This window comes from Sparus aurata, chromosome 4 (assembly GCF_900880675.1).
Source record: "Sparus aurata chromosome 4, fSpaAur1.1, whole genome shotgun sequence".
NCBI lineage: Eukaryota > Metazoa > Chordata > Actinopteri > Spariformes > Sparidae > Sparus > Sparus aurata.
In genome coordinates, this window is record NC_044190.1 from 24551741 (window position 1) to 24566801 (window position 15061).

At 40.7% G+C, this 15061-nt stretch overlaps 2 protein-coding genes across 6 annotated transcripts; one reads left to right on the top strand and one right to left on the bottom strand.

Moving 5' to 3' along the window:
- The first annotated feature begins 149 nt into the window (after positions 1 to 149).
- ampd3a (adenosine monophosphate deaminase 3a) lies at positions 150 to 12157 on the top strand. 5 transcript variants are annotated; one of them, XM_030415592.1, is made up of 16 exons: positions 154 to 170; positions 610 to 686; positions 6897 to 7119; positions 7221 to 7401; positions 7586 to 7751; positions 7843 to 8062; positions 8196 to 8325; positions 8473 to 8667; positions 8957 to 9088; positions 9171 to 9334; positions 9446 to 9572; positions 9965 to 10128; positions 10408 to 10528; positions 11417 to 11590; positions 11750 to 11860; positions 11962 to 12157. In XM_030415592.1, exons 2-16 carry the CDS (start codon positions 629 to 631, stop codon positions 12127 to 12129), a joined length of 2334 nt encoding a protein of 777 aa, XP_030271452.1. In that variant the 5' UTR covers positions 154 to 170; positions 610 to 628; the 3' UTR covers positions 12130 to 12157. The 5 variants fall into 5 exon arrangements, with proteins under 5 accessions (XP_030271456.1, XP_030271452.1, XP_030271453.1 ...); XM_030415596.1 differs by lacking the exon at positions 610 to 686 and having other exon boundaries at positions 150 to 170; XM_030415593.1 differs by lacking the exons at positions 154 to 170; positions 610 to 686 and adding an exon at positions 4174 to 4292.
- A 449-nt stretch (positions 12158 to 12606) lies between these two features.
- On the bottom strand, positions 12607 to 14925 carry lyve1a (lymphatic vessel endothelial hyaluronic receptor 1a). Its single transcript, XM_030415597.1, has 6 exons — positions 14753 to 14925; positions 14423 to 14606; positions 14199 to 14338; positions 13432 to 13653; positions 13176 to 13248; positions 12607 to 13082 (listed from the first exon to the last, which is right to left on the bottom strand). The coding sequence occupies exons 1-6, from the start codon at positions 14838 to 14840 to the stop codon at positions 12935 to 12937; spliced, it is 855 nt and encodes a 284-aa protein (XP_030271457.1). The 5' UTR covers positions 14841 to 14925; the 3' UTR covers positions 12607 to 12934.
- Positions 14926 to 15061: the final 136 nt, after the last annotated feature.

Here is a 15061-nt window from a genome sequence, read left to right on the forward strand (position 1 = left end):
TCTAACCCGCAGCAGTGAAAGAGTTAAGGATGAAGTGATGTGCACTGCAGGGTGGTGGATGAGATATCATATCCTCGAGCCACAACAAGCGCACAGCATGACTTAGAGGTTTCTCTGAGGGAACTTGCACACAGTTCATTCACACTTCAGAGACAACAGGGCCGAAAGAGGTGAGTGGAATTATTTACCATCATCACCATCAATTGACAGTGGGAGTCAAATTTTGTTTATATAGCTGAATATAAATCACAAAATCACAAATTTACCTCGAGGGGCTTTACAATCTGTACAGCATTAGAAATCCTCCACTCTTGATTAATCCGAGGAAAAACTCCCAAAAAACCCTTTAACATGGCGTCAATCAAAGAGTAAAGCTTCTTCCTCCTCGTTTTCAAATTTCAAATTCAAATTTAGTATACTGTATGTGAGACTTAGTAACTGGTTTATATCCATATCCCAACCCATTAATCAGTGCAAAAAAAAGATAAAGTATGCATCTAGACTTAGTGGAAATGAATCTGACAAGTATTAGAAACTAGCTGTAAGGGAGGCTGCTCTGCATTCATGGGTGAGTGCACTTCCTTCGCTTTATTCTTTCCTCTTCTCCAGGCCCTGGCCACTGGGAAAGATGAGAAGAGGAGACACGCCTCTTTTAAAGCAGCAGTCAAGTCCTTGCTTGGGAAAGAGTGAGCGTCTTCACTTTCCCTCTCTCATCACGATCTCTAATGTAATGTGCAAATCTTTCTCTTGTGGGGTTGACCTCACTCTCAGATTTGACTTTGACAAAGAGCCAACTTGAGGGCGCAGCCAATACCAGCAGTGACGTGTCTGAGAAAAGTCACAAAAAGACAAGATATAGACAGCAGAATATAGCAAGCTGGGTATAAGATAGGGCTATTAGTGGAGGAGTAATGGCCTCAGGAAGCCTCCTATGGGAGTTTCACAGTGAAATAATGAATGACGATCCATTTTCTCCAAAGTGACCATGGAGATGATGGAGGGTCAACTCCACATTTCCTGTACATTTAGGAGTACACACACATACATTAGCACAGTCCACAGTAAGCACCATGAAGATACTCCCCACATTAGTATCTGATTATGCTTTCTAGAGATCTATTTCTCATCCATGTGATCTGATGTTACTTAAACCAGACACAGATCAATAAGAGAAAAGCTCCTGTGATGCTGACTAAAATATTTTATCCTACTGTGTTATTAGGATGCTGATTTGAGTCCGTAATATACAGACCTTTTTATCATGTAGGGAGTGACTAATGACCATATTGATGCTATTTTTTTTCTTCCAAATATCGTCGCGTTATGAATATGAAATAAATCTTGTGATCTTTTTTCTTAAATATCCATTCCATAAATGTGAACAGCGCAGAAAAAAACATCAATGTGAGTTTATAGCTTTGTGTCCAAACAATAAATGAGTTGTACCTCTGAAATGAGGCATGCAGAAAAGCAGTTTCTGTTGACTCCCTGCAATACTGTTGTTACAATTCAAGGCACCTGACCACCTGTATATCACAAACAGATCTAATGAACAGGTGTGATACTGGTTGGTGAGCAGAATTGTTGGAGCTCAACAAGAACTCATTTTTTAGGTATTCACAGTCAACAACTCCCACAATTCTGTATTGATTTCTGGGAATATGCTCTGTCAAATTGTCAGTAGCGCCGAGATCCAAAAGTGGCTGAAGGTATGTCGATTGCTGCTCAGCGGCATATACCGATCCCCAGACTGACATACAGATTCTCGGAGTGGTATGCTGCTATTATGCTGCTGTTATTCCACCGACACATAACGGTATGTGCCGCTTGAGATTGTTATGGCACTGAGAGACTGTTGTACCACCCTCTGATGAATATAATGCGACTGGGCTGGTTTGACGAGAAGTACTGCCATAAATGTATATTTACTTTTTCTTGTGTGTCTTTATTGACAGTGCTAACTTAACCTTATTACCGAAAGTAATGGAACATATGTGTGTTATGTTGTTGGGATGTTTATAGACAGTAATTACACGTGGAATTCTTAAGATATGATAGTAAAGTAATATGTCTAAATTTCTGCCTATAAACTAGAGCTAGCCTTAGCTAATATGGCTAATGTTAGCCCAGCCACCGTAGCCAGTCTAACTAATTGATAGCAGAAACTTTGAGCCAACCAATAAAACAATACTTGGTGACATTATTAGGAGAACACAATAATACATTACTTCATATAAAATCTACTTTGCAGGACATTAACCATTGTGGCATGTTATGTATCATGTTCATTAGTGAACATGATCCATAAAATGCCGTAATTGGTTGGCTTAAAGTTTCTGCAATCGATTAGTCAGACTGGCTACGGTGGCTTGGCTAACATTAGCCATGTTAGCTAAGGCTAGCTCTTTCATTAGCTTTAAGTAGTTTATAGGCAGAAATTTAGACATAATGTGTTAAGTTAGCATTGTGAATAAAGACAAAAAAGATGTATACATTTACGGCAGTACTTGTCGTCAAACCACACACCACTCCGAGAATCTGTATGCCGGTCTGGGGATCGGTATATACCACTCCGAGAATCTGTATGTCAGTCTGGGGATCGGATATACCACTCCGAGAATCTGTATGTCAGTCTGGGGATCGGTATATACCACTCCGAGAATCTGTATGTCAGTCTGGGGATCGGTATATACCACTCCGAGAATCTGTATGTCAGTCTGGGGATCGGTATATGCCACTGAGCAGCAATCGACATACCGTCAGCCACTTTTGGAACTCGGCGTCACACTGTTTGTCCATCTTTCAATGCTTATCCAGTAGGGGTGGGCGGATCGATCCAAATATCGATAGTATCGATACCAAGGTGAGTATTGGTATCGGATCGATACTAGCTTGATGAGATCGATTTTTTTGTTGTAGTTTCTCTTCTATAAATTCAGCAAATCACTTCTTCACAGAGTTTGTGTGAGCGCAGCGCTCCTCTTCACTTCTCTCACTCTGCTCACTCAGGTTCCCTGTAACTGGAACTCAAAAATATATACTTATATTGATATAGAGCCTTCCTCAAACCTGAAGTTTGAATATGGCAGAATATAATAACCCTTTCGTGTATCTGTTGAAGGAACAATAGTATTTCTATTTAGGAAACATGCAGGTCATATATTTAATTAAGTTAAATATAATTTTCTTATTTGGCTAAAATCTTTGTCCTGTGTTTTATCGTTATCATAATCATGGTCAACTAATTAAAGGCAAAAGTACTAAATCACTCAATGATCAGGAATTTTCAAGTAAAAAGTATCAGTATTGGTATTGGTATCGGCAATACTGGCCCTGTAATTACTTGGTATCAGATCGATACCAAAATTTGCAGTATCGCCCACCCCTATTATCCAGGTCCAGGCCCTGGTGAGAGCAGGCTGAGCAAGGCCATTATTTATTCTGCTGGTCAAACAGCACCCGAACCCTACAGTATGAATATTATATTTACCACACTCACTATTGACAGAAAGGATCAGTCTGAGGTGATCAGACTGTTATAAATAGTTGGGTGATGACAAGTAAGACATCAAAATATAAATGCAGTATGCAGCCCTGTGTCATAAACAGTTAAATGGGAGATGAGTCAGTTGCTGTCACACAAGTCGGAGCTGGTAAACTGAGCGTGTAAAGTACTTGAATGTCTTCTGAGGGCAATTAGTTGTTTCTAGAGTAAGTTTTGTCAGAACCACGGGCTCAACCACGGTCAGAACCCAGATGAAAACGGCAGACTTAAGTGATAAATGGACAAATGCTTATATTGTTCTCAGACTGACTGTTTGCCTGCCTGGGGGGAATTAAGAAAACTGAGTAACTTGTGACTTCTTGACTGATAAAGGCAACTGTGACAGCTGTCCTTTGTGTGATGCCTCATTAAGAATGAAGAGGCATCAATGTGTGTGCACTGTATGTAAGTGTAAGAGTAAGCAACACAGTGCTCGCGTCTGAGAGAGACAGAAGTAAAGGGAGAGAGAGCAGCGGACAACAGGCTCCGTCCAATCTGACTGAGGCCCTCTCTTTGTTGACAGCCAGTTTTGACATATTCTCAGGATTAGTAGCTCTGTCAACATGATGCCATTGGCTCCTTAAAATAGATAGCGAGAAAACAAAACTGTAGTTGTGCCACCGTAGAGTCATACATTGACTTGAGTCTGACCCACATAGATGCAGACACAGTACCACTGAATCTGTACAGTGCTTCACTGCGTCCAACTTGAGATCATCTCCAGATATGGCTTTGAACAGCACCCAAGGTAAGTGCTGAACTGAAGCGTGGGATACACACATTAATCATAGGCAAAATGGCTGAAATCAAGTTACAGTATAGGCTATTCATTGCGTCACTGTACTATATAGGGGAGGCTGCCTGGGTTTGGTCAACAGCAAATTGGACTGCATGCATGGGGGACACGAGTCTCTCCCTCTCTGACCAAATGACCTCTTTTCTATATAAATGATAGTCATGAAAAAGTTAGCAAAAAACCTATTACGTATTATTTCTTTGAGAATCGTGAGGAAATTCTGACTTCAATACTTCTACATGAATGGTTAAAATCAATAAAACAACACTACATAAAGAATATTGTGACTACGAAGACAAGATTTGAGAGTTTTATTTATCTTATTCGCATTTTTTCTTTCAAATTATATGCCAGATAATTCAACGTTTTTTGTTTTTTTTTATAGCCACGTCATGTTCCTGACCCGAGGTGTCATGGTAACAAGTGAAACGCTGTTAAAAGTGATAGAAAGCAGAAATTTTGACATACATTGGCGAGGAAATCGTTGAGAGTTTCGTTATTTTCCTAATTAAAGCATGTGCTAAAACAACAAAGAAAAAACACGTTTTGATCAAGTGTAAGCTTAAACAGCCGTCAAGACCATTAAATTTACTTAACTTACCATTGGAGTCAGTCCGGCAGGCTGAGGACCTCTAAGTAAAGTCCGCAGGTCGGTATCGTTAGCTAGCTAGAACACAAGCATACTTTTTTGCGTAATGTAAACGTTTTGTGAATGAAACTTTATGTTAGCTGGTATGTTGGTTTAAAACTAGCAAACATAACTACACTACTGTAACGAACTCTTCTGTAAGACCAAAACGTTGCCTTTGACGATAAAGATAATATCTCACTGTGACCATTATCTCGATTAGGCTAGCTACGTCTAACGTTAGCCGAAGATTGACTGTACAGTCCAGGTAACTTTCTTGACTTGAAAAATTGTCTTTTCATTTAAGAAATATCATAAATTTAGTTCGCGGGACAATTCTAGCAGGATTCACAACCACACAAAGTTTTTTTTTTCTGAAAAACGGTCCCATCACTGGAAGCGGCGTGACCTCGGCTCTCTAGAAACGCTAGGATAGAGCAACAAAATCAAATATCACGACATTTTTGACTAAATACCCCAATGTCGATACTGCAGCAATATTGTAGGGATGGCTATAAAACAAGTAGAACAGTCAGGAAAATTCGGAAATGTACATCACTCCACTGTAATGCTGCATTTAAAACCTGGAAAAGACAATACCTATACCTATAATGAAATCCAAAATCTCAGACTGCATATAGTCTAGTCTAGTTGATATTTATCATAGTAATATGAAATGATTTCAGGGTGTATTAGAGGATGGTTAATAATTCATAAGGCCATCACTTTCAGATCAATGCAGCTTTATGTGCCTATTCCTTTCCACAGTGTGCATGTGGTGCCATAAAGCTCCACAGCAGTGGTGATGCACACAGCTGTTGTCAGAATAGTGTTGTGTGTCCGGAATGATAAGCTTCCTGGAAGCACCCTGGCAGAGCGGAAAATTGGCTTGTATGAACACCATGCGGCGTGGCCTTTCTCTGTTGTTGCTTTAACTCACGAGTAACCAGAACTGCCTCCTGTAATGCTAAGGATATCAGCAAGACACTGTCAGTTCACCCAGGTTATCTCCTCGCAGAAATAGACAGTTGTGTGTTTGACATAGCGGCAGCGTGGAGAGTATCCAGGATTAGATACTGGAGCAAAAATAAGGCGATACTGTTGATGAGGGCTAAAATGTAAAGTGACATTGTTTTTATTAAGTGACAATAAAGTAAGATGTCAAGAATAGCTCAGGGGGATTGCTATAAAGGCGACTGACACGGGTTATTTTAAAATGGTGTTGTACTGGGGCATGCTTCACTAGTAATGTTTAGTATGATGGTAATCCAATGGATAATCCATAGGATTAATTATTGTTTCCATTACAGCCTCCTATTGCAGCCAGTTGAAAAATACTTTATAATTAGCACCTGTCAAAATAATAGTCACTTGTTTCTCTACATGGATGATATTTGAAAAGAAAGATAGCAAAGAATGAAAAAGTACAAGTAAAGACAAGTATCAACAGGCACGGGATAACAGAAAAAGAAAATTAGGATGAAAACCAACAATGTCAGGCAACTGAGTAAAGAGAATAAATGTGTGACTGTGAAAATGAACTGGGTGCGGATGAACTGTAACTAGGCTAAGATGTGACTGCATTACAACCTGACAGCGCTGTGTACTGGTTTATTTGTGGGACCTCAAGAGGTGATTTTTATGGGTTTTGATTGGAATTGTGTTCCAATCAAACAACTGCAGCAACTAAATGTCATTTGAACCAACATGAGCAATTCTCACAGAGCTCTCCAGGTGTCAATGCCGTTATCTCTTGGATTTACTGCACCCAAAACCCTTACATAGGTAGCTTTGCTTGTTTTCAAAACAGCACAAACTGGTCGGAGCGAGTAAAGCTCTTATAGGAGGGCAGGGCCTCTTTGTATCCTGTAAATACTGTACATGTCAGTGTTGCCAGTCATTTTACTGCCGCTTCTACCTTCTTGCAGACATGCCTCGCCAATTTCCAAAGGTAACTCTGAGTGAGGCAGAGGAGGAGACACAATTGCTAGCCGAGAAGGTATACGCATCAGCGTTAAAGGAAGAAGACCACAAGGATGCCTTATCAATGTTCACCGTGCCCGAGGACTGTCCAATTGGTCTGCAGCAAGCCAAGGAACTTGAACTGCTTAAGGAGCTAGCAGAGCAGCAGTCAGAGGAGAGCACCAAGAGGTAGACGTCAGACAAATAAAAAATAAACATAGCTAACAAATGTATTGTGACTTGAAGTGAAGTTTTGTTTACTGATATTAATTGTGTTGGGATTTTTTCAGGAAGAAAAGTTTGAAGATGATTCGCTCCCAGTCAATGTCTCTGCAGATCCCAGTGAATGCAGACTTGACGCGGTCAGTGGCAGCTACACCATTCATGTCCCCCAGCTCCACCTGCTCATCACTGCCAGAAACCTGTCCCGATTACCAGCGGGTCACTATTAGTGGTGATTACTGTGCTGGAGTAAGTACTGTGAACAGGAGAATTTAAAGGTGTTCATCAAAATTAGAGATATTAATGCTTTCACAGCTTTACTTATTGTATTAAATAATAGCTCCTAACTTGTTATTGTATACAGGATGTTGAAAAAGCATAAGTAAGAAAACACTTAAGATTAATGTACGTGTCATGTCTGTTCCCCATTCAGATCACAGTGGAGGACTATGAACAGGCAGCCAAAAGTCTCTTTAAAGCTCTGCTTATTCGTGAGAAATACTCAAAGCTAGCCTATCAAAGATTTTGCAGAACCACGGCCCAGTTCCTCCGCAGTTCTCAGAACATGAGATGGAGTGAAGAAGATGAAGTTCTACCAGGTCTGAAGAGTCTATACGTTGTGATTTTTTTAAAAAGTATCTGTCACTGATGATTGTTTCCTGTTTATATGTGAATGTTGTGGTCTGCCAGATATGTGCCCACATCCAAAAGATGGGGAAGATCCCTACAGCATGGAGAACATCCCTGAGAACCTGAACTATGAACTGAAGATGAAGGATGGGATAGTGCATGTGTATGATAATGCAGAGGCTGTGAGAGAAAACCGGCCCCGAGACCTTCCTTACCCAGACTTGGAGACCTTTGCCATTGACCTTAGTCACGTGCTTGCAATGATTGCAGATGGACCCACGTAAGTTGCCAAAACAAATAACATGCTACAGCTACAGTATGCTTGTTCAACACACAACTGTGGTTGTATAACCGGTTGTTGCCACTAAGCATTACTTATATACTTACTAAACTGAAGTCCATCTAATTTTCAGGAAGACCTACTGTCACAGACGGCTGAATTTCTTGAGCTCAAAGTTCTACCTCCATGAGATGCTCAATGAGATGGCTGAGCTAAAGGAACTAAAGAGTGTGCCTCACCGAGATTTCTACAATGTTAGAAAGGTTAGATCTCCATCTACAGGTGCTCAGTTTCGGTGAAAACATCTCATTACATGCTGTCTTCCTTAATTTTAACTAATAAAAGAAAAAAAAGGGAAGAAAAAGCCACGTGTGCGTTTGTTATACATAGAGGTTGCTTCTTCCCCTCAGGTGGACACACATATTCATGCAGCTGCCTGCATGTCTCAGAAACACCTGCTGACCTTCATCCAGAAAACATACAAGACTGATGCTGACCGTGTGGTGCTGGAAAAGGCAGGACAAAAGATGACTCTCCAGCAGGTTTTCCACAACCTCAATAAGGACCCCTATGACCTCACCGTGGACTCTCTGGATGTACATGCTGTAAGAAAAGCTGGAAAAGGCCACCATGTTTTAGCATTAGGCTCATTTTGCTTTTCTGTGTTCATTTTAAATGTCATGAAGTGGGGAGGAAAAATAATGTTTTGTGAATTATTGGGTACTAAATAATGGGACAATGTAAACATTGGATTGCATAGGACTTTCATGTCAAGAATCTCTCTGCAGCTTGCAATTCCCTTACTCCTGCCTTTAATTTCTGGCACTTAATGTTCCTGCCATTGCAGGAAAATACCTGTTGACAAATATGCTTTCTAATGTATAAACTGTCCAGGGGAGACACACCTTCCACCGGTTTGATAAGTTCAATTCCAAGTATAACCCAGTGGGAGCCAGTGAACTTCGAGAGATCTTCCTGAAAACAGACAACTTCATTAATGGAGACTATTTTGCTCGCATCATAAAGGTACCAGATCATGTGATGATACATTTGAGTTCTGAACTGACGCAGCCACAGTTTAGCACACTCTACTTCTCACCTTCAACAGGAAGTGGCCCATGACCTGGAGGAGAGTAAGTACCAGCACGCAGAGCCTCGCCTTTCCATCTATGGACGCTCTCCAGATGAGTGGGACAGTCTGTCTAAGTGGTTCATTAACCACAAACTGCACTCTCCAAACATGCGGTGGATGATTCAAGTGCCCAGGATTTAGTGAGTGCTACGGTCTGAAGAAACCTGCAAGCTTCTAATTTAAAATCAATTTCCAAAATGTGAAATTGTGACATTTACTTAAATATAACACAATGGTTTTCTGTGTTTCAGTGATATTTTCAAGTCAAAGAAGCTGGTGCCTAATTTTGCCAAGATGCTGGAGAACATATTCCTTCCTCTGTTTGAGGCTACCGTCAACCCACAGAAGCACAAAGAACTCCACGTTTTCCTCAAATATGTGAGATTTTTAAGGGTTCATCATGCCAAAATGTACAGAACAATAGCTGACCGAAATAGTATTATGGTATAGTAGTAATATATTTTCTTCAAGTTTCAAATATTCCCTAGTCCATGCTATTGATTATTGATGAGGTAACACCTCAGTTGAACCTCCCCTCTTTATCATTTGAATGCTGTATAATGTGAAAAATGTTTCTAGTCAAGGCAATAATTGTTGACAAATACTACACATTAATAAACACTTTTAAATGGCCTTGTAAGTGCTTACACATAGATACCTTATAGAGCATTGTAAACAATTTAGTAAATGTTTATGTTGTGTTTATGAATGCAGAACTGTTAATAATATATGTGACATATAAATGACTTATCTTCTTTGTGTGAGTGCAGGTGTCAGGCTTTGACAGTGTGGATGATGAATCCAAACACAGCGATCACATGTTCTCCTTCAGGAGCCCAAAGCCAGAACAGTGGACTACAGATGACAACCCTCCCTACAGCTACTACCTCTTCCACATGTATGCAAACATCATGGTCCTCAACAACCTCAGAAAGTAAGAGCTGATGGCTTGTTACTCCCAACACACACTAATATTTGAAAACAGAGTGCTTTTCTGTGAGAATGACGGAGAACATTTTTGACTTGACAATCTCCAAAAGGAAAGTAAGAACCTTCTCAGCAATCACAGATAATGAGAGCAATGTGGACATTTCAATATGCTGTACCATTTTTTGACACTATCAACGCAGAGATGAACAATATAAGACACTGCTCCGTAATTTGCTCATGTATTGATCGAATGATTTGTCATGTCCTTTGGGGTTGTCTGTAGAGAGCTTGGACTGAGCACCTTCCAGTTCCGTCCCCATTGTGGAGAAGCTGGATCAATCACTCATTTGGTCTCTGCCTTTCTCACATCTGACAACATCTCACATGGACTCAACCTGAAGAAGGTATCTCAAATGTTTAGACAGGCTCATTTTTGACTTACTATTACAGTGACTAAATTGTGGAATTCAGATGCTGCCTGCAGGGCTGGGAGGGGATGACACATGGCTCCTGCTGAGTTGGCACAACCCCAGCCAAAGATCAATAATATGACTATACTTTATGCTTTTTGGTCCTCTTCAAAATGGATCATAGTAAACTGAAATAGTTTATAGACACAGTGTGAGAACACAGTGGCGCAGCATAGTCAGCACTCAAATGAACTCCTCGTCCTTCTGACTGTTTTGAAGTCTTGTATTCAAAAGTCCCTGTGGATTTCTCACTTTTAGCGCTGTGGCTCATCACAGAACAGCTGTGTAGGTGAGAAAGAAGTTTTGAGTGTCATGTGGATAGACGATATGTTCCAAAAACAGAGCCAAGGAAAGAGTCCTAAAGAAAGAGAACAATGATGACTCGCTGATATGAGTTTATAACCCAAAGTGTGCAGTTTTACGATATTCAAGCAATTTGGTTTAATGATGTAGCAAGAGAGTTATTTTGTTTCTGCACGTTTAGGTATATATATGTCTTACTTATTTAATAAACAGCCTGGGCAGTGTGGGGAAATGCTTAAAAATGTTGATATTAGCTCTGGTTCGGGGAACCCGGGGCCAACTGTGTGTTTTAGGCTTCCCAGTTTAGTATGTGAGTCCTTAAATAGCAGGTAGGAGCTGCTGGTAGACTCAGCTAGCATACAGATAGCATGTGATCAGCTGAAATGGTTTTAGGAGACATGGTGATTTACATGTGCATAAAAGTCACTGGGCCATTTTTTTTACCTTTGTGTACTGCCTGTGTACTGTGTACCATATGTGTTGCCAGAGCAGTACTTATTTTTCTTCATGTTTCCTCAGAGCCCCGTGCTGCAGTACCTGTACTACCTGGCCCAGGTGCCAATTGCCATGTCTCCACTCAGCAACAACAGCTTGTTCCTGGAATACTCCAAAAATCCTCTCCGAGAGTTCCTGCACAAAGGCCTGTGTGTGTCCCTGTCCACAGACGACCCCATGCAGTTCCACTACACCAAGGTAAACACAAACAACGACACAGAATTTAGTAGGCTGCACAGTATGACATGATACTAGCTTGAATGTCCGTACCAAACATACTATTTCAGTTTACTTCAGATGGATTTTGTTCTGCAGTGTAAATGATTCACATCCATTATTTGCGTGTGCTGATTGTAGGAACCCCTGATGGAAGAGTATGCCATCGCAGCTCAGCTGTGGAAGCTCAGCACCTGTGATGTATGCGAGATAGCCAGAAACAGTGTGCTGCAAAGTGGACTGTCTCACCAGGTACGGGACAGTGACATGTTCACTCCGCCTTTATCACAAAAGGCATGGCTTCATCTCCATCCTATATGTCTTGCAACAATTATTTTATTGTTTGTTTACAGGATAAGAGGCACTTCTTGGGAGTGAGCTATCAGAAAGATGGACCCGAAGGCAATGATATCCGTCGCACCAACGTCGCCCAGATCCGCATGGCCTACAGACACGAGACACTGTGTAATGAGCTTAGCTTCATAGTCGACGCAGTGAAGTCTGAAGCTTTGAGTGAATAAAATGGACCTCCCTTTAGACAGAATCCAAGCATGCTGAGCTCTCAATAACCACAGTTTACCTTTATTTTTAAAAGTGCTGGTGGGTGACTGTGACGAGTCAATGAAAACTGTAATGTCGTGCTTAGCTGGTCACAAGTTGATAACAAAGTATTACTGGATGACTGATGGCACTTTGGCTGCTGTGGAGGGTCAGACGTGTGTGAAGAAGGGTCACATGCTTGTCATTACACAATCCCGCTATGTATAAACAACTGCACCTTACACTCCATTTTGTAATGGGGGTATGTCATAAACTTTGAGTTTTTCAGTTACTGTATACACTGTACATGGGACAGAGGAACACTTAGAGAGCTCTACACAATGTTAGTTCAGAACAGTCTGATAAGAGATGAATGATGTCTGGGACGTTCCCTCTGTCTCTCCCTGAAGACGATTCAGTGAATTTTTGGAGAGATACCCATAAATGAACACAAGGACTTGCTGTGAAGTGAAAATGTCATAGAAACAACACACTTACATGTATGTTCATTATCTGAGGCAGCAAACAGTATGTCCAAAGAATAAAAAATCTTAAGGCCTCAAAATGATTGTAATACAAACATCGCCATCTAGTGGCAAAACCACACCATTTAATAACATCAGATGACTGAATATACAGTACCTACAAATACATACGAAAATAAGTGCACTTCAAGGCCATTTTATAACAGAAAAACAAGGCACACAAAAAGGAACATATTTCTGTCCTTAGGGAAAAACACAGTAGTTATCCACAGTTCTGAGTTCTGAGAAATATCTCAAAGGTTTAACTTTCACTGTCGTCCACTTCTATCCTCTCATCTTCCTGAGCGTCTGTCTTGGTTTCGCTGATACTCTTCACACTCGTCCACTCTTCTGTCTGGATGAACTCTTCCTGCGGCTTCATGTCAACACTCAGAATACGATTCCTTCGACTGTGTACAGAGAGAAAGAAAAATCTTGCTATACACTTGATGTAAATATAATGAAAGATTCTGTGTAGTATTTTCACGTGGAAAACCACTTACATTTTAATGTATGCAATTACTATGATTGCAATAAGAAGAAGGGCACACGCTGAGGTGATTAGAATAGCTTTTCCTGGGAAAGATACACAAAAGGAAAAAGACATTAGTCACATAAAACAAAAATGACATCCTCAGTTATTATTAGTATTTTGTAACTTTAACATGTTGAGCTATATTTTATGTACACTATGAACTCAATGTGACCCTTAAAATGTCCTCCACAGCATTAATTCTGTTGTAAGCTAAATTCTCGTACCTCCAGAAGAGGCTTGTGCACTGCCTGTAAAACGGGCCGGTTCTGCCTCATTCTCCAAGGTTTCGGGAGTTGAGGAGGAAGAAGGATGATGGGAGGAGGAAGAGGTAGAGTGGAGGCTCCGGGTGGTGTTTGCCGCCTCAGAGTGAGACTGAGTTTGCCTCGAGGAAACTCTGCTGCTCGAAGGGCTATCAGTTGTTGTTTCCTTTAATTGTGTTGCAGCATCTGTGTGTATACATGAAGGCCGTGAGAGATTAGAATAGTGCTGTTTAAAGTGCATGCTATTTGATAAATGAGTTTATGTTTGTATCATTCACATAAGTTTTAACTTTTTTTTTTTACTGACGGAAAGATTGTATCTGCCTCTCATTTTCTCATGGATACAACCGTCTAGACATAGTGTTGGAAAATATTAAAAATACATTTTTAAATGTGTTTCTGTGCATAAAGGTAGATATTTAGTTATTTACTGTACTTAGCTAAGAAACAAATCTTTTTTGTTTTTATGTTTTTATTTCAGTCAGAAAAAAAATTCATACATTTTGGAGCAAAGTAGTTTTCCACCAAAATATACAGCTGAATACAGCCTCAGTCCAAATGTATATGCATTTGAGTCTTAGCACAGCCTTTATCAGGGGTGTTCACTAATATTAATGTGAGTAAATACCTTCTGATGGACATCAAATTTCAACCAGATTGTTTTGTTTAAAGAACAAGCACCACCAGACTGATTTGTGACCTAATGTGTAGCAAAGATGCAAACATCCTACCCGATTCATTGAAGCAGAACACATCAAACTTGTGTTTAACAGATGCTCGCCATGTCACCAAGCCCGTCTGGTTTTGGCCACAGTAAGAGACGGCCTTTCTGCGGGGAATGACTGCAAAATGCTCATCGATCCACCCGAACCTGACCAAAACAAAACAATACATGACATAAGGCACTCCACTGAGATGACTGAGGAGATCTTGTGCCTTTTTTCACTTGTCTTACCTGCATGTCTCCAAACCTCTACTGAGAGCTTCTTTCACTTGTGCTTTTGAGGCAATGGTCACCCCGAGGGACAAGCAGAGCCTCCGCGCTTCAGAGGCATTGAAGGCATACTGAGGCTGGTTGAGGTGATTTAGGGAGGTCGCCTGGAGGACCCCGGCAATACTTTTGTTCGCTGCTGGAAAAACTGGAAACAGCAGATAAGACATTCACAGATTTAGGTTTGCTGTCGATGCAGTAAATGATTTAAAATCAAACAAGAAATTCTACTTTTAGGCCAAGAAAAAAGGTAGAATTATGTAAACAAATATTAAAACTGTTGGAATCACCTACCTCTGATGCGGCTTGTGTCAATATTTTTACCACAGATGACCAGAGTGATTGACAACGCCGATATGATGCAAAGCCAGATCATATTCATGACTGCTCCAAGTAGAGACGGACGAATGGTGGGAGTGACAAAGTGCTGCACGCTTTATGTGCCTGCGGGCCAAATGACCGGGTTAAATAGAGGTGATTCTGCTCGTCGGGGCGTGTGGACTCTGTCATTGCCAGAAAGTAAAGGAAAAGGAAGAGGGAAGTACTGCTCACAGGTCACATCAAGATCCATCATATGTTCTGGGAGCAGGGCCCATGAGAGAA